This window comes from Malaclemys terrapin, chromosome 2, assembly GCF_027887155.1.
Source record: "Malaclemys terrapin pileata isolate rMalTer1 chromosome 2, rMalTer1.hap1, whole genome shotgun sequence".
In the NCBI taxonomy this organism is placed as follows: domain Eukaryota; kingdom Metazoa; phylum Chordata; order Testudines; family Emydidae; genus Malaclemys; species Malaclemys terrapin.
In genome coordinates this window covers 163,539,979-163,567,666 of record NC_071506.1, presented here as the reverse complement: position 1 = coordinate 163,567,666, position 27,688 = coordinate 163,539,979, and the positions used below count along the sequence as shown (strand labels likewise).

At 41.6% G+C, this 27,688-nt stretch overlaps 1 protein-coding gene across 4 annotated transcripts in view; it reads left to right on the top strand.

Annotated features, from left to right (window-relative positions):
- The window catches only part of SLC12A7 (solute carrier family 12 member 7), a 357,234-nt gene that overhangs the window by 261,913 nt on the left and 67,633 nt on the right, over nucleotides 1-27,688 (top strand). For all 4 annotated transcript variants that reach the window (XM_054018253.1, XM_054018254.1, XM_054018256.1 and 1 more), the window contains 4 exons: nucleotides 1,849-1,947; nucleotides 6,270-6,389; nucleotides 23,507-23,611; nucleotides 24,960-25,128. In XM_054018253.1, the coding sequence (XP_053874228.1) occupies nucleotides 1,849-1,947; nucleotides 6,270-6,389; nucleotides 23,507-23,611; nucleotides 24,960-25,128 (493 nt within the window). The remainder of the gene's footprint in view (nucleotides 1-1,848; nucleotides 1,948-6,269; nucleotides 6,390-23,506; nucleotides 23,612-24,959; nucleotides 25,129-27,688) is intronic.

Genomic DNA, 27,688 nt, shown 5'->3' with positions numbered 1-27,688 from the left:
TTCATCCTGAAAACCTCTTTCATATTTCTTTCAATCAGGTTAGTTTCTCTAGTAATTCACCCACAGTATTGCAATAAGCAGCTGTTTTCCATACTTTTGCATTTTAAAATATTGCTAATGTCAAATTACTTTCCTATTTTACAGGTAACTTCAGTACCTTCGAATAAAATGTAATAAAATGTGGGGTGGTTTTAAATATACAGTAAGCTAGACTAAACCTTACAATATAGCAGTGATTGTAGCTATTGCATACAAAACTGTCTCTTGCCTTGTGGAACTTAGTCACTACAGTATAACATGCTACAAAGAGATTAGTAAAACTTTAAAAAGGATTAGCGTTTTATATGAATAACAAAAAGATGCCTTAAGTTACAATAGCAAAGATTTTTGATATAAGTTTTATGAGGGATATAAACCCTGTTTCAAGTTTCAAGGTATAGTAACTCCTCACTTAAAGTTGTCCCGCTTAATGTTGTTTCGTTGTTACATTGCTAATCAATTAGGGAGCATACTCATTTAAAGTTGTGCAATGCTCCACACTTGCATTGTTTGGCAGCCTGCTTTCTTCACACCTGGCGGCCTCCCTATGGCCCCTTGCCCCGCAGCGCCTCCTGGCCGCCGGCAGACTCTGTGGATCAGCGCCTTCCCTCTCCTCCCCCCCACCTCCTGCCCGCGGCTGTCAGCTGGCTTGCGGCGTTTTGGAGGCGGGGGGGCGGGAGGAGCAAGGATTCAGCGCGCAGGCTCCCCCTCCCTCCTGCCTTCTGCCAGCGGCAATCAGCTGGCTTGCCGCGTTCGGGAGGCAGGTGAAGAAGGGGGAGCCTGTGCACCAAGTCCTTGCTCCTCCCCCCTCCCTTCTGCCCGGGGCAATCAGCTAGTTTGCTGCGTTCGGGAGGCAGGGGAGCAAGGGGGAGCCTGTGCACCGAGTCCTCGCTCCTCCCCCCCCGTCCTGCCTCCAAAACTCTGCAAGCCAGCTGATTGCCGCCGGCAGGGGGCAGGGGAGGGAGTGGAGGTGCGCCAAGTCCTCGCTCCTCCTGCCTCTCTCCTGCCCAGGGCAATCAGCTGGCTTGCGGCGTTTTGGAAGCAGGAGAGAGGGGGAAGGAGCGAGGACTCAGTGCGCTTCCCCCCTCCCTCCCCTGCCTCCCGAATGCGGCAAGCCAGCTGATTGCCCCAGGCAGAAGGGGGGGGGAGCGAGGACTCGGCATGCCTCCCCCCTCCCTCCCCTAGGCGGCAATCAGCTGGCTTGCGGCGTTTAGAAGGGAGGGGAGGGAGGGGGAGGAGCCAGGACGCAGCGAGCGAATAAAGGGGGAGGAGTTGGGGGGGAGAAGAGGTGGGTCAAAGATGGGGGCTTGGGGGAAGGAGTGTAGTGGGCGGCCTGAAGGTTGAACCCCCGCCTCTGGTGCTTGCAGAGTAGGGGAAGCTGCCCTGGAACCTACCCCCCACCCCCCCCATTTACATTAATTCTTATGGGGAAATTGGATTCGCTTAACATCCTTTCACTTAAAGTCGCATTTTTCAGGAACATAACTACAACGTTAAGTGAGGAGTTACTGTATAAGTGAATTTCTAACTGATTGGAGATAGGAAGAAGCTTTCCATGTTGATAGATCATTCTTTGATTATCTACTGAAGTGTTTCTTGCATCTTCTTCTGAAACGTCTGGTACTGACCACTATCAGAGACTGGATAGTATATTAGATGAATCACTGATCTGATCTAGTAATTTCTATGTTCTTATACTAATCTGAACTTTCTGTAAATATATTTATTTATCCCTACTATCTTTAATAGATTTTGTATGTGAGACTATAGAGTTCATTTTCCATCTGAAAGATTTGTCTTTCTCTGCAGGTTTTTCCTAATGTGCTATATGTTTGTGAACTTGGCCTGTGCAGTGCAGACTCTTTTATGCACTCCAAACTGGAGACCTCGTTTCAAGTACTACCATTGGTAGGAAATCTTTTTATGTACACTTCTTATTTAGAAGAGCCAAATCTAATGGCTAATTTTGGTTTGTATTTGTTGTTTGTTTTGCATTCATTGGACATTTTCAGTAGCAAAACTGTTTTCAACAATTTATAGATTCACAACATTAACACAAGAGGAAAAATTACAATAGAGGAGAGGGTTTGGAAAAATATTTTTCCCTGTTCATTTCAGTTAGTTCTAAGTTTGCTGCAGATGGGAAGCAAGACACAAATAGTTATGAACAAGAACACACATAATGATAGCTGTAGTTAAAGCCACATAGGGGTCTATTTCAAGAGTGGGTGAGGTTCTGTGGCCTGCAATGTGCAGGAGGTCAGACTAGACGATCACTATGGTCCCTTCTGACCTTTAAGTCTATGAGTCTATGAACATAACCTCTATGCAGCCTTAATTCAGCCCCCTTAGTGTATCTATTATCATACAATCTTTAATTACAAACTTACATACATAATTACATTTCTACAGGACCCATTGCTCTAGTCCTAAAAAAAGCAGTTACCGGAGCACAAGATTTTGCCATATAAATAATATTTATTTTGGACTTAAAATGGATGCATTAATCTATTTGCACACACTTTCATTACATGATTTCTCTTCTTGACTAAGTAGTTATGTTTGCTGCATAGTTTCAAGAAGTACTGGAACACTGTTCTGACTGTTCAAAAAAGTGCCAGAACAGCATTCCAGAGTGTTTTGGCACAACTCAAGCACTAACTGGACCCCTGCCTCATGCAGTGAATGAGTAGTTAATTCAATATTTATTTTTATCTTTATCATCCAGTGTGTGGCCCTAGGCACTGTTTAATGCACACTATCCAAACCCTCAAAAGATAAATACAAAATTATTTATTTTCTCCTTGGAGTTTCTGTGGAGCTCTCTCTATAGTATCCCAGTGTTTCATAAACATTACTAAATTTAGATGGTATTATTTATCCCTGTTTTGCACATGAGAAACTGAAGCACAGAGAGTTTAAGGCTAAAGTTTTCAAAAGTGGCCACTAATTTTGAGTGCCCAATTTGAGAAGTTTATGGTCTGATTTTTCAAAGTACTTAGTATTTTTACAGTATTTAATGTTCAAAGCACAGCTCCAATCAGTTTCAGTTGCAGCTGAAAGCACTTGGTCTTCAATTACAGCATCATATAAAAATCTCATATAATTATATTAATGTTCTATTTATAACTCCAGAACAATAGAATTGACTTTAAACTCATTCTCATTGATTCACTAAACTTTAAGTAAATTAGAAGTCTGATTTTAAACATTGTGTTCAATTTTGAATCGAATTTGTTCATGCAGTCATTTCAAATATGTACCCCAATTTGGTATTTGCATGAGCCAGTGATCTGTTGTGGATGTGTAGTTACCCAAGTAGTCATTACATTGGTGGTAATTGTAGTGCACATACTTTTGAAAATGAATGGGTGCTTGGATTCAGCTACCAGATCTAAATGTTTTTCTTTTTATTCTTTTATAACCTTCAAGAAGCGGCATACATTTGTGCTCCAAAACATACACCCAGACTGAATCTGGAATGTATACTGTGCTACCCTTTTCAGTTACATGCAAAGATTAGCGCTCGTTAAGTTATTTTCTGACATTGGTTCTCTTTTACTTAGCATTTTATTATCTTTTGAAAGTGCCAATTAAAGAATTTGAACTTTTTATTACTCAAATTTTATACTAACATTGTGTGGAATTCTGAAGTAGTATGCAGATTCCCAGAGAATATCTGTGAAACTCACTGACAATGTGTGTGCTTGAACCCCCTCTAGTACTGGTCAACAAAGAGGATGACAGCCTACTACTGCTGTTAGTTACTTCATTAGCTCAAGGGGCAGAGGTCTGTGCTTTAGATGTTAAGGTTCCAACTGTGCTGCAGGCTCATGTCAGTGTCAATATTATTCCACATGATGGAATTTCCCCCCCCGTTTTCTTTTTTTAAAATCTAGGAAATTACATACAGAAAACTATGATAAAAATGTTAAGGTTGCAAAGCCAAGTTCTCAAAAGTTAGGAAATGTCAGAATTAAGTTTGCATTTTATAGATGAGGAAATTGAGACAGGCAAAATTATTTGCCCATGGCCACACCTCAATCAGTGACAGAACCAGGATTAGAACAGGAGGCTTATTGACTCCCAACTCTGTGCACTTTCTTCCAGACCACACTCTGTTACTATCAGTGTTATTGTGTATCCACAATTTTTCCATTGACTATAGTTGCAATCATGAGTGCTCACCGCTTCTGAAAAATCAGGTCCAAGGTGTCTCAAGTTGGACACTCCAAAAAAAAAAAAAAAAATGAGGAACACACAATTAGTAGCAACCCATGAAAGCAATGAAGAAGTTAGAGCTTCTGTGAAAAAGATAAGCATCATATATATATGTAAAGTGTTAGGCAAGTTAATTATTCAATTACTGTTAATGTGATATGCAGGAGTGCTGCAAAGAGACTATTTTTTTTAATTTCCTGTTCCCAATCATCTGATCTGGATCAGGATTACCCTGTCATGTGGCAGGGTCATCCCACTGTCCCCAGTGGCACTATTACACATCTTCTCTTTCATTTGAAAAGTAAAAGCAAACATGACATTATAACTGGAAAAAAAAGCCTTGCTGCAAACTAATAGAGCCAAAATCCTCATTTTTTATAAAATGTAAACAGATTATATGACATTGTGTACCTTCCCCCTCGCCCTTCTAGCCCAAAAACCATCAATCAGCTACTAAATCTTAGTACTGCAGCACTGTCGCTTGAGCTAAAGGACTTTAGCTGGAAGCATGAAAAGGCTGTTATCCTCTCTTGACCAACCACTGGAAGAGGACAGGTAACATATTGAAAGAGCGTTACATATGCTGAAGTAGCCTGCTTTTACAGAAACCATAGCCAAGGACATATATTTGGCAAACTTTCTAAGAGATAGCATTGATAAGTGGCTCCGGCTTGGATCTGCCCTATTTGAGATCTGGATTCCCAACTTGTGTGAACTGTGATGCCTTGTTCAGTAATAACTTGTGAAGTTCACAGAACTGTTAACACCAAGTTGTAGTATTGAACCTACAACTAAGGGTGAAATTTTGGTCCCATTGAAGTCAATGGTAATATGATTCCAGGATTTTCCCTTGGTTCAAGCATTGTGCATTTTCCCTTAGGCCAAAGGGTATTTTAATTGGGAGGAAAAAAAGAATATTTATTTTATCTATGTCCTGCCTGGAGTCTCAGCTCTTTGTGCAAACTGCTGAAGTGAAATGCCCTGAGATGATTGCTTAGAGTTTTAATGGAATTTTGGTGATGTTTGGCAACAAACCAAAAACAGGCTGTGCCTTGTGAAAAACAGATAGGAAATTGGAATTTTTGGCACCTTGTAACTTGGCCAAATCTAAACAGATTTTCTTGAAGCCAACAAAAGACATCTTGTTGACTCCAGGACAATCCACTTGCCAAATTTCAAAGATTTGCTGCAAGTATAAGAGCTCTTCAAAAAGAGGGTGTAAGAATTTTTAATAAAGGAATATAGGATAGAGCCCAAATCTGTCATTGCTGGTACTCATCATATAATCTTTTGTTTATAAACCTCATCCTATTTCTGCGTGGTGTGATTTAAACAAAAAACAAAAACAACTACATGTTTATTTAATGACCAATTCTTATTTGTATATTTGTTCTTTTTAAAACTTTTGTCTGCTTATTTTATTTTTTAAACTTCTACCTTTTTCTGTTTTTCAACCTTGACATTTTTTTTACAATTTTAAATCCCAATCTGTCTTTTTTTAACCTTTATATTTAGAAGATTTCTTAGACTCTAGCCACAACGGATACTTCTCATACCCAGTTTTTATTATTACATGACATACTTAGGGCACCATATCAGTAGATAAATATATCATACTTCATTGACTGAATTTAACAAGAATATTGTTAATATTGGCTGTTTGTATATGGATTTATATAGAATAATATAAATAATGAAGAATATTTTTGAAGTTTAAAACAGACTTGAAAGTTATAGATGTTAAATAATGTTAAGACCTGTTTAAAACTTGAAAAGAGTTGTAGGCACAAGTAGAGAGATTCAAAACTGAACATTGCAGGCATATATTGAATATTGTATTCAGTTTTCAGCATTTTCAGAACGATTATTAAAGTTGTTGACAATGCATTTAAATTATGAAATAGCCTTTTTTGTTAGAGAGGTCTTTCTGGGAGTTAGTTTAATGGAAGAATTGACTTTGTAGAACATTTGCAGGCATGTTATAAATTCAAAAATGTGCTTCTTTTTAGGGCCCTTTCATTCCTGGGGATGAGTTTATGTTTTGCCTTGATGTTCATTTGCTCTTGGTACTATGCTTTGATTGCCATGCTAATTGCAGGATGTATTTACAAGTACATAGAATATAGAGGGTAAGATGATGTATTTTATTCCTTTGTTATATTTAATTTCTTTTTTTATTGGGGAATTAATACCAGGAAAATTTGAAATGTTATGCTTGAATGTTAATGTCAAGTAGCAAGCTTTAAAAAGTGACATAGTCTTGAAGCCCTAAAATTCCACCTGTTCTGCAAATTTCAAGGAAAATGACATACTTGAGTATGTATGAAAAAGATACTCCTTTCTGCAAGATGCTCTGTATCTGTTTATACAAACACATAATGCACAGAAAAGCCAGAAAATTATTTGATGTCTGGGAAAATGTCTTGCAGAGAGAGACTTGAGTTCATTTTTAACTTATCAAAAAGATGAAGAAGTGACTTAATTGGGGTGAATATGTACCCTTATGCAGAAAAAACCACCAGGTATTAAAGACAAAAAAAGAGCCAATGTCTTGAATTTGAAGACAGACAAATTCAAAATTTTTAATTAGGCACAAGTTTTTAACAGTGAGAGTGATTAAATATTGAAACTACCATGGGATGTGGTGGAACAATTGATTGTCATCCTCTTTATAACAGCCCTTAACGTATTTGACGACTCTTATCAGGTCCCCTCTTAGTCTTCTTCTTTCGAGACTAAACATGCCCTGTTTTTTAAAGTTTTCCTCGTATGTCAGTTTTTCTAAACCTTTTATTATTTTTGTTGCTCTCCTATGGACTCTCCCCAATTTGTCCACATATTTCTTAAAGTGTGTCACTCAGAGCTGGACACAATACTCTGGCCGGGCAAGGCCTTACCATTGCTGAGTGGAGCAGGACAGTTACCTCCCGTGTCTTACATACAACGTTACTGTAAATATACCTCAGAATGGTATTAGCTTTTTTGGCAGTTGCATTACATTGTTGACTCATATTCAATTTGTGATCCATATAATGCCCAGATCCTTTTCAACACTACTACTGCCTAGCTAGTTATTCCCCATTTTGTATTAGTGCATTTGATTTTTCCTTTCTAAATGTAGTACTTTCCACTTGTCTTTATTTAATTTCACTTTAAGGATTTCAGACCAGTTCTCCAGTTTCGCAAGGTCCTTGTGAATAAACGTAAAGCACTCCAAAAATGACCTCAAATAGTGTTGCCAGATCTAAATTGTAGTAACACCTTGAAATAACCATATAACTATGATGATGAATGTCCATCATCTTCTCTTCCACCCCGCACCAGCCTCCCTCCCAGAAGTAGTAGGTTTGATGAGATGATCAAGAGCCCCACAAAGACCCCTCCGGAGAAGACATTCAGGAAGCACCTCATCCGTTTCCACCTTGTATGGACAGACATTACAGTCAACAAAAGAGTCTTGGACAGTGTTACCCTCGGCTACATCATTCATTTAGTTCCGTGCCCCCTACTCACTCCTGTTCCCCATACCTCTTCAGGGACCCTTCTCTTGAGAGCCTTTTACAGACAAAAGTGGCCTTGTTGCTTTGTCTAGGAGCCATGGAAGAGGTTCCACTGGAGTATAGGGGAAGGGGTTTCTATTTCTAATATTTCTTGATCCTAAAGAAGAAAAGACCCAAAAAGACTGAAAAAGTACGCACATTGCCTTAGATTAGAATGGTAATGCTCTCCTCCTTTATCCCATCTCTCCAAGCTCAGGACTGGTTTGTGGGTTTCATTTTACAGGATTTGTAATTTTACATCACTATTCACCTGGCCCACAGGAAGTACTTAAGAATCACAGTGGGACAAACCATTATCAATACAAGGTACTTCCCTTTGGATTCCCCATTACTCTGAGAGTCTTCATGAAAGGTGTGGCAGCACATCTAAGGAGGTAAAGCGTCCACATCTACCCTCATCTCAGCGATTGGTTATCAGAGGCAGATCACATCAGGAATATCTGACTGACCTTAACTGTGCCCTTTCCCTGTTCACCTAAGTAGGCCTACTGATCAGCTACTAAAAGTTCTGTGTAATCCCATCACAGATGATAGAATTTATAGTAGGCAGGATAAATTCTACAGTAGCAAGAGATTATCTACCTCAAGACAGATTCTTCACATTCCACTCACTACTGAACATGGTGATTTCCTACCCCATGATGGTACAAACCCAAGATCTTATGTCCATGTATACATATGTGGCACCGCTTGCCAGAATTCATCTGAAACTGTTACAGCTCTGGCTCAGATTCATCGACTCCCCTGCAAAGCATAAAATAAGAAAATAGTTGTAGTTCCACTCCATATTTTCACAATAATATAGTAGCTACTTCACAACAAAATTCAGAAAGAGGTCTCATTCATGACCACATCACCATCTAGAGCACTTGACAAAGCTGAATCTGGCAGAGGTTGGGGAGCTGACTTGGTCCCCAGAAGAAATGAAATTACATATAAACATCTTAGCACCCATGTTTATCAGCATGGTGTGCATGGCATTCCTCCTCATCCTGTGGTGCTCAGTAGTGCAGATACTGACAAACAATATATCCACAATGAAATACATAAATAAAGGGATGCATGTCTTCCTTCCACCCTCCCCCCCTGAGGAAGCCATCAGGTGATGGAGTTTTTGCTCCCTACATGGCATAACTCTGACAGACCTGAACCTTCCTAGGGACAATAACCTGGGAGACTTCCTAAGCAGGCAGTCCATTACTGAAAACAAGTGGTTACCAGTGTTCCCACTAATTTTTCCCACGCATGTGCGGAATGAATTTTGTTATGTGCACCAATGTGGAGGTGATGTGACACACATCACCTCCACATTGGTGCACATAACAAAATTTGAGTGGTGGGAGGAGGGGGGACAAGGGTTTTGGAGTGTGAGAGGGGACTCAGGGCTGGGACAGAGGGTTGGGGTGTGGGGGTGTGGGCTCTGGGGTGGGACCGGGGACGAGGGGCTCAGGGCTGGGGCAGAGGGTGGAGGTGGGGGAATGAGGGCTCCAGCTGGGGATGCGGGCTCTGGGATGGTGACGAGGATGAAGGGTTTGGGGTGAAGGCTTCCCCGGGGCTACAGCAGGGAGAGAGGACTCCCCCCAGCTTTCTCTCCATGCAACAGCACCTGGGCTGGGGGGGAGAGGTGCTTCTCCTTGCTGCGGCAGGTCCGGGGCTGGGCTGGGGTCGGGGGAGGGGCGCCTCTCCCCTGGCCGTAGCAGGGCTGGGCTGGGACTAGGTCATGGTTGGGGGAGGGGCGCCTCTCCACCCAGCCGTGGCAGGTCCGGGCTGGGCTGGATTGGGGCTGGCAGGGAGAAGCATCTCTCCCTGCTGCAGCCCTGAGCGCCTGCGCAGCACTTAATAGGCTGCTGCATGGCCACGCAGCTTAGAGGGAACTTAGGTGGTTACTACTGAAATCTATCACCGACTCTGTATTTTACCACCAGGCAGTGAGGTGATAGACCTGCTTGCCACCCTGGACAATGCCAAATGTCCGAATTCTGTTCCATGCTTTCCTTCTATAGTAGAACCAGGTCTTCTTTGTTCCTTCCCACCAAGTCCCACTGTCCACAGGGTGATCACCTAAGCAAGATGAGATCAGATTAGGCTCATCCTCATAGCCCCCTATTGGTCAAGGCAGCTGTGGCTAGTAGACCTCCTGCATATGTCTGTGTGACCTAAGTCAGTGTCACAAAATGCTCCCAGAATTAGGGCCAGGTATTCTACCCCAGACCCAAAATCACTGCAACTGATGTCTCAAATATTTCCTAACTGTGTGCCATGGAAAAGGACTGATTCTTGCACCTTTGGGAGATACTAGCTCAGAGCAGAAAACTGTTCAGAAAGAAAACCTATTCCTGTAAGTGTGAGAAGTTCTTAAGGTGGGGGGCTTGCAGGCTGATATTAAAACATTCTGGAGTCTTTTTCAGTTCAGTTAAGATCCGTCTGGCAGCAATATTGATGTGCCATCCACCAGTAAAGTCATTCTCAATATTCTTCCATCTAATGGTACTCAAGTTTCTTGTGGATTACTTGTCCACCAGTCAGGGACGGTACTCCAATGTGGCACCTCGATTTTTTCCTTCAAAGACTTATGGATCTCCCTTTTGAGCCTCTGCAAAAGCTCCATCCACCATCTTCCTTTTAAAACAGTATTCTTGGTGGCTGTCACTTTGACCAGAAGAATAAGGGGGCTGCAAGCACTTGTGGCAGATCCTCCATACATCTTATTTCACAGAGATAAGTGGTCCTGAGACCTCATACAAAATTTCTCCCAAAGGTGATATCAGAGTTCCACTTAAATCAATCCATCAACTTACCTATGTTCATTCCAAGACCACACTCTATGCAAGGGGAGAAGAAACTCCACACTCCGGACATGTCTAGGTCCCTTCAGTACTATACTGATAGGATCAAATCTTTCAGATAATCTTCACATCGGTTACCTGCTATAGCTGGCCGATCCAAATGTCAAGCAAACTCATCCCAGAAACTTTCAGAATGGATAAAACATCTCTCCTTTTGCTACCAGATGCTGCTATACCCCTCCTGCTGGCTCTTACAGCTAAATTCACCAGAGCTGAGATGGCATCCACAGCATGTTTTCATAACATAATATCCTAAATTTGCAAAGGTCCTGCTTATGTTTGTCAAGTGGTATACACTGGACTTGGTAGCCAGATCAGACACAAAGTTTGGAAGAGTTGTATTCCTTTCTTTGTTCAACTGATGCAGCTGATTGTCCTCATTCCCACCATCCTGGAGGGTTACTGTTTGCTAGGCATCTATACTGGGATCCACACTAATACTAAGGGTGCATGTACACTTGGAGCTTGCATAAACATACCCATGCTAGCTCTGTTCCAGCTAGCAGAACTAACTTGGGTGTGTCTATTTAAGTTTGCTATCTCACTCCCAGGCCTAGTTGTAGACATAGCCATATATGAAGAAGAAAGAACACTTACTTACCCTAACACTTACAGTAGGTTCTTTAAGCTGCGATAATCTGTGCAGATCCCATGACCAGCGGCAGCTCCAGGCACCAGCGCTCCAAGTGTGTGCCTGGGGCAGCCTGCCGGTCCCTGTGAGGGCGGCAGTCAGGCAGCCTTCGGCAGCACGCCTGTGGGAGGTCCGCCGGTCCCGCGGATTCGACAGCAATTCGGCGTCGGGTACGCCGAAGCCGCGGGACCGGTGGACCTCCCGCAGGCAAGCCGCCGAATCCGTGGGACTGGGGACCTCCTGGAGGCATGCCACCAAAGGCAGCCTGCCTGCTGTGCTTGGGGCGGCAAAAAAGCTAGAACTGCCCCTGCCCATGACCTGCCATCCAAACTACTCTTGGAGTCCTCAGCTGCATAGGCTTTCAGTTGAGAGAACTGAGGGAGGGTCAGGGCCACTCCACCCTTTGTTCCCTTGCATGGGAGCACAAGCAGATACAGCGTGTATGCATGGCTGCATTGGACACTGCCAGGTAAAGTATTTCAAGCTTGCATGCCTAGGTTGTATGCACACCTACAGTGGAATCCATATTAACTACAACATCACAAAGAACTAGTTATTATAGAGTAAATGAGTTCTTTACGTTCACTAATGAGCCCAGACATGACTGTGTTAATATAAAGTCTTCTAAGTGTATAAAGAGAGAGAATCCAAAAAAGGAAATACATGACTCTCTAAATCAAACATTCATGAGTTCCAAGAAACCATCAATTACAAAGGCTCATTACATATTTTTTTAAATTTTCCTTCATACTGTTATCTGCTAATTATTAAATCAATTTCCAAATCATTAGATGAAAAATCCTTATTTTTTCTATTCTTTTTCTTGCTGATCTTCAAAAAAGTATGCCATTTGGTCAAACAAAAAATATACAAATGATTCTTACCTGTGACTAGGCACCATTGAACACAAAGAAGCTTGTAAATTGTCTTGCATTAATCTAAGTTTTCGAAATAATGAGATGAACATAACATTCATGATCACATGTGGATTTTGTGATACCTGGAAAATATTTTGTGCTACTCAAAATCTGGTTATTAATGGAGTAACTCTGATATCCAGTCAGTCTGTGAACAAAATTAATCAAAAGTGTGCATTCTTATGCATAGAGAATCCTATAGTCTAGAAGTCATGACTGATGGATTCACCAAGACCATAGAGACAGCTGATATGTTCAGTTTTTGGTTCCAGAACTTCTTCCTCCTTCTCTGTTACATCTGCTCAGCAAGCACATCACAATTTTTTTGCTGCCTCTGTAAATAGCTGCTCTGAGCTCTCCAGGCCTCAGACCTTGGGCTGTGAGGGCAGTCTTCGCTTTTTTCCCTGTTCTTCTTCTACTCCCTTACCCATAATATTAACATGACACCCATTAAATTAAAACTGGCTAACTGATAGTTCTCAAAATATAATTTTAAACAGAAAATAATCATTAAGTGTGTATGTTTCTAGTGAAATGCCTCAGGGATTGATTCTTGGCCCTATGCTATTTAACACATTATATCAATGACCTGGAGGATAACATAAAATCATCACGGATAAAGTTTGCATATGATACAAAGATCATATAACTGGTAAACAATGAAGAGGACAGATCACTGATTCAGAGTGATCTGAATTGTTTGGTAAACTGGCCTCAAGCAAAAAATATGCATTTTAATGGTAAATGTAAATACATACATTTAAGAACAAAGAAGGTAGGCCATACTAACAGAATGGGGAACTGTATCCTGGGAAGCAGTGACTCTGAAAAAGATTTGGGGGTTATAGTGGATAATCAGCTAAGCATGTGCTCCCGGTGTGATGCTGTGGCCAAAAGGGCTAGATCCTTGAATGCATAAACAGGATACTATCAAGTAGTAGTAGAGAGGTTATTTTACTTCTGTATTTGGCACTAGTGCAAACACTACTGAAATACTGTGTCTGGTTCTGGTGCCAACAATTCAAGGAGGATGTGGAAGAATTGGAGAGAGTTCAGAGAAGAGCTTTGAGAATGATTAAAGGATTAGAAAAACATGTCTTATAGGGATAGATGCAAGGAACTCAATCTATTTAGCTTAACAAAGCGAAGATTTAGGGGTGACTTAATTACAGTCTGTAAGTACCTACATGGGGAACAAATTGTTGTTAGTGCGCTCTTCAGTCTAGCAGAGAAAGGTACAACAGAATCCAATGGCTGGAAGTTGAAGCTAGACAAATTCAGACTGGAAATAAGGTGTAAATGTTTAGTAGTCAAAGTAATTAATCATTGGAACAATTTACCAAGGGTTGTGGTGGATTCCCTATCACTGACAATTTTAAAATCAGGATTGTATGTTTTTTTTAAAAATATTTGCTCGAGGAATTACTTTCGGAAGATTCTATGGCCTGTGCTGTACAGAAGGTCAGACTAGATGATCACACAGATCCATTGCCATGCCAGCCATACTGGGTCAGACCAATGGTCCATCTAGCCTAGTATTTGGTCTTCCAGCAGTGGTCAATGCCAGATGCCCCAGAGGGAATGAACAGAGCAGGAATCATCAAGTGATCCATTCCCTGTTTCCCATTCCCAGCCTCTGGCAAAATCAGATTTTTTAAAAGAACCATCCCATTAACGAATCAGGCAGAGGAAAGTGATTATTACAACAGAGCCAGCTGAGTATAATGGGACTCATTCATGTTCCAATTCAATCCAGGGAATGGGTGCCAGAAAAAGAAAACCCAACATGCACTAGTTGACACTTGGTGATTCATCAAGGTCTCAGAGCAGTGTCCTCTCCATGGACAACAGATTTATTCAGTCATGACAGTCAACATATTAGATTGTGTTTTTCTAAATAAGCTACATGATATCCATGATCAGCTGTACCCCAGAGAGATAACTTTCTCCTGTCCCAGACAGAGCAAAGTTTCCCGTCTCTACATGTAGTGAGAGACAGAAATTCAAATGAGCAACCTGGAGCTTGCACCCACAAATATTTTGATGCATGTTAATCTGTTTGGCAGGCTAGTGACTGACCTTCCAGATATCAGGATGTGGAATCCAAGAAAACAAATTATTTCTCATAAAGGTGGCCAGGATCTCTAGTGTATGCCCTCCCACCAAGTCCACTGCTCTCTAGGACTATATAAAAGCTAGGAAGGTGAGAGCAGCAGTGATAAAGTTTATGCCTTTCTGACGAAAAAGACTCTAAGGACTAATTAATCTTTCACTGGACCTCCCAATGCTTCTGCCTCATAGAGGCCTACTGTTAATAGGACTAAGCAAGTTCCAAAAACAAATATTTGGATGAGGTGATTAACATATGCAAGGACTTTGGAAAGAAGTCAACAGTCCGAACTTATTCTACTAGCTGATTCAAACTACTACATTAAAGCATATGAAACAATCTCAAGTTACTCCAAGAAGATCTTAATGTATGTGTATGAGTGTCCAAGTATAGTCTCAAAAAAGCAGACTTTGACTCCCTCAGGGAACTGATGGGCAGGATCCCCTGGGAGAATAACATGAGGGTTATTAACAACAGGAGAGCTGGCTGTATTTTAAAGAATCCTTATTTAGGTTGCAGGAACAAACCATCCCGATGTGTAGAAAGAATAGTAAATATGGCAGGTAACCAGCTTGTCTTAACAGTGAAATCCTTGCTGATCTTAAACACAAAAAAGAAACTTACAGGAAGTGGAAGATTGGACAAATGACCAGGGAGGAGTATAAAAATATTGCTCAGGCATGCAGGAGTGAAATCAGGAAGGCCAAATCACACTTGGAGTTGCAGCTAGCAAGAGATGTTAAGAGTAACAAGAAGGGTTTCTTCAGGTATGTTAGCAACAAGAAGAAAGTCAATGAAAGTGTGAGCCCCTTACTGAATGAGGGAGGCAACGTAGTGACAGAGGATGTGGAAAAAGCTCATGTACTCAATGCGTTTTTTTGCCTCTGTCTTCACGAACAAGGTCAACTTCCAGACTACTGCACTGGGCAGCACAGCATGGGGAGGAGGTGACCAGCCCTCTGTGGAGAAACAAGTGGTTCGGGACTATTTAGAAAAGCTGGACAAGCAAAAGTCCACAGGGCCAGATGCACTGCATCCGAGGGTGATAAAGGAGTTGGCGGATGTGACTGCAGAGCCATTGGCCATTATCTTTGAAAACTCATGGTGATCAGGGGAGGGTCCGGATGACTGGAAAAAGGCTAATGTAGTGCCCATCTTTAAAAAAGGGAAGAAGGAGGATCCGGGGAACTACAGGCCAGTCAGCCTCACCTCAGTCACTGGAAAAATCATGGAGCAGGTCTTCAAGGAATCAATTCTGAAGCACTTAGAGGAGAAGAAAGTGATCAGGAACAGTCAGCATGGATTCACCAAGGTCAACTCATGCCTGACTAACCTAGTTGCCTTCTATGAGGAGATAACTGGCTCTGTGGATGAGGGGAAAGCAGTGGACGTGTTATTCTTTTACTTTAGCAAAGCTTTTGATATGGTCTCCCACAGTATTCTTGCCAGCAAGTTAAAGAAGTATGGGCTGGATGAATGGACTATAAGGTGGATAGAAAGCTGGCTAGATCATCGGGCTCAATGGGTAGTGATCAATGGCTCCATGTCTAGTTGGTAGCTGGTATCAAGTGGAGTGCCCCAAGGGTTGGTCCTGGGGCCGTTTTTGTTCAATATCTTCATTAATGATCTGGAGGATGGCATGGACTGCACCCTCAGCAAGATTGCAGATGACACTAAACTGGGAAGAGTGGTAGATACACTAGAGGGTAGGGATCGGATACAGAGGGACCTAGACAAATTAGAGGATTGGGCCAAAAAAAACCTGATGAGGTTCAACAAGGACAAGTGCAGAGTCCTGCACTTGGGACGGAAGAATCCCATGCACTGCTACAGACTAGGGACCAAATGGCTAGGTAGCAGTTCTGCAGAAAATGACCTAGGGGTCACAGTGGACAAGAAGCTGGATATGAGTCAACAGTGTGCCCTTGTTGCCAAGAAGGCTAACGGCATTTTGGGCTGTATAAGTAGGGGCATTGCAAGCAGTTCGAGGGACGTGTTCATTCCCCTCTATTTGACATTGGTGAGGCCTCATCTGGAGTACTGTGTCCAGTTTTGGGCCCCACACTACAAGAAGGATGTGGAAAGATTGGAAGGAGTCCATCGGAGGGTAACAAAAATGATTAGGGGTCTGGAGCACATGACTTATGAGGAGAGGCTGAGGGAACTGGTCTTGTTTAGTCTGCAGAAGAGAAGAATGAGGGGGGATTTGATAGCTGCTTTCAACTACCTGAAAGGAGGTTCCAAAGAGGATGGATCTAGACTGTTCTCAGTGGTACCTGGTGACAGAACAAGGAGTAATGGTCTCAAGTTGCAGTGGGGGAGGTTTAGGTTGGATATTAGGAAAAACTTTTTCACTAGGAGGGTGGTGAAGCACTGGAATGGGAGGTGGTAGAATTTCCTTCCTTATAGGTTTTTAAGGTCAGGCTTGACAAAGCCCTGGCTGGGATGATTTAGTTGGGGATTGGTCCTGCTTTGAGCAAGGGGTTGGACTAGATGACCTCCTGAGGTCCCTTCCAACCCTGATATTCTATGATTCTATGATTCTCTGTATTACCTCAGCATGTTCTGGAAACCGTTTTCTACAAATCCTGACATTGTATGTTTTCTTAGGGTGACAGCATTGATTCCACCCCCACAAGGTAGAAACATTACTGCAGTTGGACCCTTTCCTCGAACTTCCCATACATTAAAGTATTCTGCCTAATAGCTCCTGTTTCTAAACGGGTAAAATTTTGAAGTTGGGAGCTTTCTCTGATCACACCCACTATTATACCTTTAATGCAGACAAGTAGTCCTCACAATTAAAAACAGCATTCATTATAAGGTCAATGATTTGTCTCTGAGAAATAGTCTTCCTTCTGCCAAGCAACAGACCCTGGTCTTTCAGAACACTGACAATCTCATGGGTAGGGAAGACAGGTCTCCTGTAACAAGATTTGGTAGGCACTGACATAGCCATCAGTGCTTAAATTCACCAGATTCCAGATGTTGGGCATCTAATCTTCAACCAGTGCCATTTTTCAGCAGAAATCTTCTGTATGACATAGTGTCCTAGTAAGGCACAATGAAGTTATATATTTCACTTTGGTTTTGGATGATTGTAGCTAAATATTAGTCCTGCTTCCACCCTGAAGGCACATGTCTCGGAAATGGCATGGCAACGGATCTGTGGATACTAGCATGATGAGGAATAGGAGTATTTATTGAAACTTACCAGAAAATGTCCTTTCTTTGAATAATAAGATCCACAGGTCCAGCCTAGCCTTCAAATAAAGGATCATCTGCTGTTGAGTAGAAATGGAGACTGATATCTAATGATTCACCCTTCTTTTGTTTAGAGGAAACTGTCCCTAAGTTCTACAGTAAAAGAAACAGTTGTAGTTTTTTTTTTTGCAAAGTCTAGTGAACATAATCTCTGATTTTCAAAAATATTATCCTAGTAGTGGAAATTGTCTCAACTGTGGTATGAACTTTGGGGGTGGGGGCAGGGCTGACGCCTGGTGCTAGTGACAGACCTCTGATTCTGCCTCCAAGCTGCAAGCTTGCTAAAGTACCTATTGTAATCAAACTATGGACCTTGTTACTCAAAGTAAAAGAATTCACATAAACTTAGATAAATTTTCCTTCTATGAGCCAGTATAAAAATAATCCTCAAGTAGGAGTATATTATCATATATTCCTAAATATTCTAAGATCTGTAAAATTCATGTCTCCTGAAAGAAATATCAGGAAAATTGCAAAACAAAGGTTTGAGTTCTTTAGTAGATTGTCTACATGTCTGTACAGTGTAACAATTGTTGCAAATAATAGCAAACACCTGAGCCTGTAAAGGTGTGATATTACTATGATTAATAATATCATATTACTATCTTTTGTTATCTGCTTCTTAAATTTTTCCACAACAGAAACTCTTATCCAGATCAACAAAAGATTAATTTATATTTTGTAAAAATTTCACCATCATAGGTGATACATATAAACTTTATTTTAGGTTAGATTCTGGGAGGACTTTTCTTTGGGGATGAGTGTTGAGGTAAAAAGTATTGATCCTTTAACATGTGGCCTGTAAAATGTGTACCTAATTGGTCTGCTAGAGGTGTCCCAGCGCAATAAGCAAAGAAAATTAACGTCAGTCACTTTGTTTTTCTTTGTTTATTTCTCCAAGGGTACATCTACACTTCAAAGACTAGCCTGGTCCTTCCCAAACTGGTAGCCAGGGCACCCGTGGGGTGCCATGAAAGTTTCATAGGGGAAACTATGAGTGTTTTGGGGGGGAAATAATCAATTTGCCTGTTTTTGTTTTTTCTAATTAGGAGACTGTTAAACTAGGCTTAAATTACCTGTGTCTTATCTGTGGATCTGTCTTATGCTGTGACTGCTGCCAGGGCTCGGAGCCTTTCTATGCATTCTGCTCCTGCAGGTAGCCTCTTGCTGTAGCAGAGGGCACAGAGGCAGTGTGGGCAGCAGCCGCACCAGTGCTAGCAGAAAAGGGATGATGGGATGAGACAGAGGTGTCATCTTTAAAATGGAATACGCTTTACTGAGTGCTAAGCAGAAAAGGTAGAGAAGGAGACAATCGATGACAGTTACATTATGTTTTTATGTTTGGATTTTCATGGCTCGGGATTACTGCAAAAAGTCCACAGCCACACTGTCATTTGTTTTTCAGTGTTAGTAAATGAAAGTCTGAGGCCATGGAAACTACATAGACACTTAGTAATCAAATCCCTGGAATTTGTAAATGAGAGCTGTAACTTTTCTCTGAGGAAATATTCAAGATCCTTGATAAATTCATGGTCAATGAAGATTTTAAGTAGGCTATGTGTGTGAGGCTGTGCAACAATGGAGCAGCAACTGGAAAGAACAGTGGGGCTGCAGCACAAGAAAGTAATTTTATAAAATCCTGGCAGTAAACATATGCTGCTTTGGTATGCTATGCAAAGCAGTGGGCTCAGCTTCTGTTTCACAGTGAAGTCAGATGGTTGTCACCTGGGAAAGTGTTAAAATGTGTATTTGAATTGCGTGACAGAATCAGAAAAATCTCCTCCTTGGAAAAACTGATCTTGCGGATCCCATGTGTAATGTGTCCTTGACTACATTAACATACCTGGTGGACATATTTGGCAAAATGAATGCACTGAAACTAACACTTCAAAGTAGGAATACAAATATACTAGTTAAGAAAGAGAAAACTGGTGGAACTGATGAAATAGCTTTGTCATTGGAGTTGCCACATTGAAAAGAGAGTTACTGAGATGCCTACAGGGCAATCCAGCCAATGCAGGTAACAATAGCAGTGAATTTAGCACAATGCAGGCTTCAGAATAGGATAGCAAGCTGAGCATGCATCCAGTGTCTGTACTTGGCTGTACTCAGACTGAAGCCCATGCTGCACTGACTTCACTGTTATTGTTTCCTGTGTGAGTTGGATTCAACCTAGCTATCCCTAAGGAGGCTAGTCCATGCAGTGTAGGCGAACCCTTAGACATGTTTAACAGACTAGAGCTGGTTGGAGAGATAAGGTGGGTGAGGTAATATCTTTGATTGGACCAACTTCTATTGGTGAAAGAGACAAGGTTTCAAGCTTCCACAGAGCTCTTCTTCAGGTTGGAAATTTTCCAACAAAATGCCTGTTTGTCAAACCTCAGATGTGTCATGGAATATCTCCATTGACAGATTTTTAGTGGATCAAAGGTGGAGCTATGATCGAACCCTGCTTGTCAGCTTGCTGGGTTGCTAAGGAATCTGGGTCTTCCAGGACGTATGGCTCCAGGGCAGACAGCCATGTCAGGATGTTAAGGCTCCATGCCATGAGCCTGAAAGTCCTGGGTGCCCTGGCTCTGCAACAGGGATCCTGGAAGCCTGGAGGTTTTGGAATGAGTTCCCAGGGTCTGCAGCTCCAGGGCAGTGCTGCCATATGGACTGCCTTGGGCCAGAGACACCCCTCCAGGGCTTCTAGATTCCCACTAGCTGACCGAAGTGTCAGGAAGTCCTGGGTCCCCAGACAAGGGACATCTGCATGATAGGATTGCTCCAGAGCCACAGACTCTGGGAGCCACAGCAGCTTCCAAATGCTAATAGCAGTGATGAAGCCAACAAGAACGTTAATTTCAATTAGCAGCTGTCAGGGTTGGGGCGCAAATTTTGTTTCATAAACACCTTATGTTGGTGTTTATAAAATGAAATTTTGGGGGGTATTTCTGGTTCTTGGAAAAGTTTAAATAAAATAAGCACGATTTTGTTCTGATTTGGAACAAAACCAAATTTCAAAAAATGAGAAATTTCCTGCAAACTGGAAATCCCATGGTTTGGCCAGTTCTATAGTAGACCACCCATGCACTATGTCTATCATATTATTTATCTTTAACCCTCTTAAAAAGCAGTTATAGTACTCTGAGAAGAATAAAAATATCTGGAGCTTACTGATGCCAAAATAAGAAAAGAACAAGGAACAGTTTTATATACTGAAACAAATTCCCTACAGCAGAAAAATCCACAATATAGCTCAAATTCTGCAATGAATTCCTCACAATTGGGGCCAAAGTAATTTCTGACTAGGGTGACCAGATACACCTCTACTTCGATAGAACGTGACCCGATATAATACAAATTCGGATATAACGCGGTAAAGCAGTGCTCTGGGAGGTGGGGCTGCGCACTCCGGTGGATCAAAGCAAGTTCGATATAAAAAAACAAGTTCGGTTTCACCTATAACGCGGTAAGCTTTTTTGGCTCCCGAGGACAGCGTTATATTGAGGTAGAAGTGTAGCAAGTGTATGAAAAATCTGGACACTTTTTTTCAGAGGGTGGGGGGTACAGTTGCAAATATAAGACAAAGCCCCTAATATCGGGAGATCCCAATAATATCGGGACGTCTGGTCACCCTATTTCTGGTTCTCACAGTTCTGATATAACAGTAGATCGAAGAGGTATAGAATGAATGAGAATGGAGGAGGATGAATGACCATAAAGTGATCATAACATTTCAATAATCAGTGGAGCTCAAAGCTTCCCACAGGTTATAGACACCGGATAATGAGGTTATTCAGAGGTTACCAGAAACATCAATAACAGTTTTGATTAAGAGAGTTTTTTGGTTCCTATTCATTTCTTTTGCTAAGGAAAATCCTTGCAAAAAAGGTATCTCATCAGATTGTATATTGAGTTCTTTAACCAATCAAGTCTCACATTCATAGATCCATGGATTCTAAAGCCACAAGGAACCAATATGATCATCGTCTGACCTCCTGTATCACACAAGCCATAGAAGTTCCCCAAAATTCTTTGTACAGCATATCTTTTAGAAAAACATTCAATCTTGATTTAAAAATTGTAAGTGATGGAGTATCCACTGCAATCTTTGATAAATTGTTCCATTATTTACTTAGTCTCACCATTAAAAATGTGTGCCTTATTTCCAGTCTACATTTGTCTAGCTTCAACTTCCAACCAGTGGATCACGTTGTATATTTCTCTGCTAGATTGCAGACCATTATTAAATATTTGTTCCCCATGTAGGTATTTATAGACCAGGGATAGGCAACCTATGGCACACGTGCCAAAGGCGGCACGCGACCTGATTTTCAGTGGCACTCACACTGCCTGGGTCCTGGCCACCGGTCCGGGGGGCTCTGCATTTTAATTTAATTTTAAATGAAGCTTCTTAAACATTTTAAAAATTTTATTTACTTTACATACAACAATCGTTTAGTTATCTATTATAGACTTATAGAAAGAGACCTTCTAAAAACATTAAAATGTATTACTGGCACGCAAAACCTTAAATTAGAGTGAATAAATGAAGACTCGGCACACCACTTCTGAAAGGTTGCCGACCTCTTTATGGACTGTAATCAAGTCACACATTAACCTTCTCTTTGTTAAGCTAAATAGATTAAGGTTCTTGAGTCTATCCCTATAAGGCACGTTTTCTAATCCTTTAATCATCCTCATAGCTCTTCTCTGAACCCTCTTAAATTTATCAACATCCTTGAATTTCGGACCCCAGAACTGGATGGAGTATTCCAGCAGTGATTGCACCAATGCCAAATATAGAGGTAAAATAACCTCTCTATCTCTACTTGAGATTCCCCTGTTTATGCATCCAAGGTTTGCATTAGCCCTTTTGGCCACAGGGAGTTCATGCAATTTTTTTTCTGATTCACTGCTTCCCAGAATAGGCTCCCCCATTATGTAACTATGGCCTACATTCTTTGTTCCTAGATGTATTATATTTAGCCATATTAAAAACCATATTGTTTACTTGGGCTCAGCCTATGAAGTGCTCCAGATTGCTCTGTATCAGGTATGTCAACATAGTGCATGGAATCGAGTCTCCCAGCCTGGGTCAGCAGACCAAGGGCACGTCTTCACTACCCGCTGATCCAGGGATCGATTTATCGCGTCTAGTGTAGATAAAATTGATCCCCAATCGCTCTGCCGTCGACTCCGGAACTCCACCGCAGCAAGAGGCGGAAGCGGAGTCGATGGGGGAGTGGCAGCAGTCGACTCGCCGCCGTCCTCACAGCCAGGTAAGTCGACCTAAAATCTTAGGTTGAAAGCCCCCCACCGCCTGTAGTGTAGACCTAGCCTCAGGCTCATGGGGCTCATGCTACCACACTAAAAATATCTCTGCAGGCAATGTTTTGAAGTTGCATCTTGGGCTGAAGCTTGGGATCTGAAGCCCTTCCCCCTTCTCTAGGTTTTAGAGCCTGACCTCTAGCCCAAGCTGCAGCATTTACACAACTATTTTTAGTGTGGTAGTGCAAGCATGACTCTGTCAATCCAGAGTGGGAGGCTTGCTGCTGCAGGCTGTATTATCAGTGACCTATCCTCTTCATTATTTACATGGGGCAGCAAAGGCTCCATTTCCTGTTCTGTAGTGAGAGGAATGATTTTTTTTTTTTAGTCTTTTGCCAGTGCTCAAACAACTAACATTTTTATTTAATTTTCCCGTCTAAAATATTATTATTGGATTCAGTTTGTTAAATCCTTAGGTTATGGGAGTAACAGGACCAATTTTATGAGGCGAATTGTGATTTACTGAAGTGTGTTACATTGTAGGATGTCTTTTTAGGATGTGTTCTGTCAGCTAAACAAGTCATTTCATTATAAAGATACTGTTTTATATTGAATTAGAAAATGTATTCTGTTCATGCAATCCCTTTTTTCAAACCTCGAAGAGCTGAAAAAGAGTGGGGTGATGGAATCAGGGGGTTATCTTTGAATGCAGCTCGCTACGCTTTACTTCGGGTTGAACATGGTCCTCCTCACACGAAAAACTGGAGGTAAGAATCCATGAAGTCCCCCTACTTTAAATATAAATAATTTTAGAAGTCGGAATATTGCTGATGATGAAACACTGTATAGATTTCAGTAATCTTAAAACTAGAGTAGGATTCATAGAGAGATATTATGTCTATAAAACAACTAAATTAATAGCCAAAGTTTACTGAAACTAGAATTGGAGTTTGCACATTGCAGTGTGTAACAGGCCATGCTCCGTTCCCGCCCTCTTATGCCTAGAAATGTATGACTCTCCAGTGAGTGGCACCTTCACATTATTTTATTTATATTCCTACCACCAACCCCAATATAATCTTGTGCAACCAAACACGTAAAGTAGTTTCTTGCCTGTCCCTCAGGGCCAGAGAGGAACAGCGATATCTCTCCCTTGGGATCTCGGAGCATACTGTGCTCAACTAATCGAATTCTTTCTCTCTCACTTCCTTCCTGTGTCTTCTTTTATAGCCTCATCTGACAGCTAAGTGGTTCATCAGCCCCCCCATTAGCTGCAGATTCCCCAATCAGTCTTCTCCAGGGGAACTAATTGGTGCTTAAGTGATCACAGGGCTGGGTACTTGTTAGCCTCCTGTATTCTGTCACACAGTTATTTATAGTAATTTATTAATTTATTTTACTTAATAAAGTTTCAACTAAATCCAAGTTGATTATAAGTGGCTCCTCTACACTTATTTAACATGAGGTTTTATTTTTCTTAATGTTAATGGCTATTTCTAAAATCCATGTTTTATTATTTTTATTATATGGCACTTCTTGATAATTAGACTTTGGAAATGACAAGTGGGATAAAAGCCCTGATTATTTCACATTAATTGGACAGTTTTTAATGTTAGAATATTAACCTTCTGAGTGCAATATTCCTGGGAACTTCGTGATATGTTCTGATGTTGTACTGGTGTAATTGAAGGTAGAATTTGATTCTGCCATTAGAATTTAATTAACAATTATGCTGATATTGATGAAGGAAGTAGAACCTATACTCTCTCATAGCTATTTTGGGTTTGTAGCACTGACAAACATCAGAAAAATAATTTTGTCAATTAAGTAAGCAGATTTCACTCTGAAACAAGAAGATTGCTGAATAATTAACAATCTGCCATTTTTCAGAGTAAAGCTACAACAGAAGGTTAGCAGAGAGTGCTATATATCTCTATAGATATTCTACATTATCAATTCTCTGACAAAGTATGATGACCAAAATTTGTCTGGGCTTCTTTGCTTGATAGTTTATCTTGTTTGCAGTTGAACACTAGATCATCTGGTTATTAATGATTCTGTTATAATTTTAATTTTCCAGTTGACTTTCTGACACTTTTTTTTTAAATACTGCAGACCTCAAGTCTTGGTTTTGTTGAATTTGGACTCGGAACAGATGGTTAAACACCCTAGATTGCTTTCTTTCACCTCTCAGTTGAAGGCTGGTAAAGGATTGACTATTGTGGGCTCTGTACTACAGGGAATCTACTTGGACAAATACATAGAAGCTCAAAAAGCTGAAGAGGTATGCAAAAGGCAACTTGCAAATACTTACAGGTTCTATTTAGATTCAAGTTTCAAAGAAATGGTGCCAGGATTTTCTGAAGAATTAGCATTTTACATCAATATGAGCTACTGTAAAGCATTTAAGCAAAGTTAAGTTTTGACTCAAAACATTTAATGCTTTTATATACTAAAATGAGCTTAGTGATTGGAATCAAATTATGAAAACTATATAAAATTTAGAAGGATATTATTATATCTAGATATTATTCTGCTAGTTTTCTCAGGATAAATCCAAAGTAGGATCAGGAGGACTCAGCGTTCTCCCATATGGAGTAGTAAAACACATTCACATAGTGGTTCATATATAGTGGTTGACCCTAAAAAGTGTATATATTTACAGTGGTCACCTTTGAAAACTGGATAATGTTATTGCAGTACTACCTCTGCTTTAGCATAGGGAATGCCTAGAGAATTCCATGCTAATATTTAATTAAAAAAGCAATTTAAAAGATTTTGAAGATGCTTTCATGAGCTTGTCTACTCTGTGCATTGATGTGCACCAGGTAGGATGTAAATTCTAGTGCGCATCAACATGTACCTCACTAACTGGCTGTGTTGACACTACTGGTGCACACCAAAAGTTGCCTAGTGCATACTGATGTCGTCCTGTTTTATACAGTTCTACACGAGTGCACAGAAGGGAACTTCTAGTATGCACCAGCAGGTCTATGCAGCCAGTTAGTGAGAGACATGCTGGTGCATGCTAGACTGTACACCCCAGCTGGTGAACATTAACTTACTGTGTAGACAAGCCCCTGTATCTTAGTGTGATACTGATCTTATCACAATGACTGCTTTCCTATTCCTACATGAAGTATCGTGGTGAGCTGATATCACACTATTTAGCGTCAACCACTGTAGGAGAGTTGTAAGTCAGATTACTTTTTACTATGCCATTCAAATATTGCTCTAGGAAAATATGTATGCATCGTATTTGGCCATGGGACAATCCTAATATTTTACTTGGTTAAAACATACAGTGGAAATCAAATTCTTTTATATAACAGTTTTTAAAATGCTATTTTACAAAATGAAGAAATCTGACTAATCTGGTAGATCTTTGAAGTGACCAGGTCTTCATTCCTTAGGTCATTATAATCTTCCTCATGTAATAGGAAGTGATATTGTCATTCTGGTTGTGAAACCTAAGGAAGTAGAAGGATATAAGTTGGCTGTGAACAGTGTCATCAAGCAGGGGCACCGGAACAGAGAGGGCCAGGGGCTATGGCCCTCCCACTTTTCCCCACAAGACCCCACCCCTTTCCTGTCTTCTTCCCCCCAAGCTCCTGCCCCCCTGCCAGGCCAGCAGTTGCGGTCCGCATCAGCTCCTCACACTTGCCCGCATGGCTCTTACCCCAACCCGGCTCCAGCCGAGGGGTGGGGCCTTGGAGCTGCAGCCTGGCCATAGTAAGAACCACGCAGGCAGTTGTGGGGAGCTGGGGTGGACCATCCATCTGCTAGCAGTGCAAGGAGGCTGAGAGCAGCCTCCATCCAGGGCAGGTGGAATATCCGCACTGGCTCCCCACAGCTGCCTGTGCTGCTCTTACTATGGCCGGGCTGCGGCTCCAGACCCCATCCCTTGGCTGGAGTCAGGCCAGGGTAAGAGCTGCATGGGAGCCTGGGTCCCTCTGCCTGCTCTGGGCAAGGGATCCAGGGGGCAGGGATATGGGCAGGGGACTGCTTTCGGCTGACCCCGTCCCCAAGAGGGGCAGGGCAAGGCTCCCTGGCCCGGCTCTGGCTTCCGGCTTGGCCGGGGGTGGGGCCTTCTGGGGAAGAGGAGGGGCATTGGGGAAGCGGCAGGGCCTCAGGGAAAGAGCTGGAGCAGGGGCAGGGCCTCGGAGGGGTGGGAGGCCCTGGCCCCGCCACTTTTGGGAAGGCTCTGCCACCCCTGCTATGAAGGGAATTAAAGCACAATACAGCAGGGATATTCAAACCCTGAGGTACAACTTCTCCCATTACCATTCATTCTGAAAGAAGCAGTGATTTTTCAGAGAGATATTACACAATGTAGCACCCTATTTCTGATTGACTGCTATATGCCAGGTTGAGGCATCACCATGGGCAGCTGTCCATCATTGTAGCTTACACTCCCACTGAGGAAATTACAGATGTTAATAAAAATGAGTTCTATCAGTAACTAGCAGCAGTGACGCAATCCATTCCTTCACATGACAAACTTATTATACTCAGAGATATGAACTTTTCACCAAGTTGCCCCAGAAATGTCTTCAAAATTATTCTTGGGCCATTTTGCTCTGGAACTATAAATGATAACTCTAGAAGATTACTCTCCTTTTGCTCTTCTCACAATATTATCATCACCAGCAGTTGGTTCAGGCACTTGGGATCCTGGCTGTCTAACAATGGCTGGATGAGAAAGGAGTTGGACCATATCTTGGTCTGGGATCATAATATAATAAGCATAATAGTGGGTCTACAGAGGTTCAAAAGCCCTGGTAAATACTGACCATCATCTCCTTGTTGCTAAAATGGCAATTACTCCCTGATTTCAACATAAG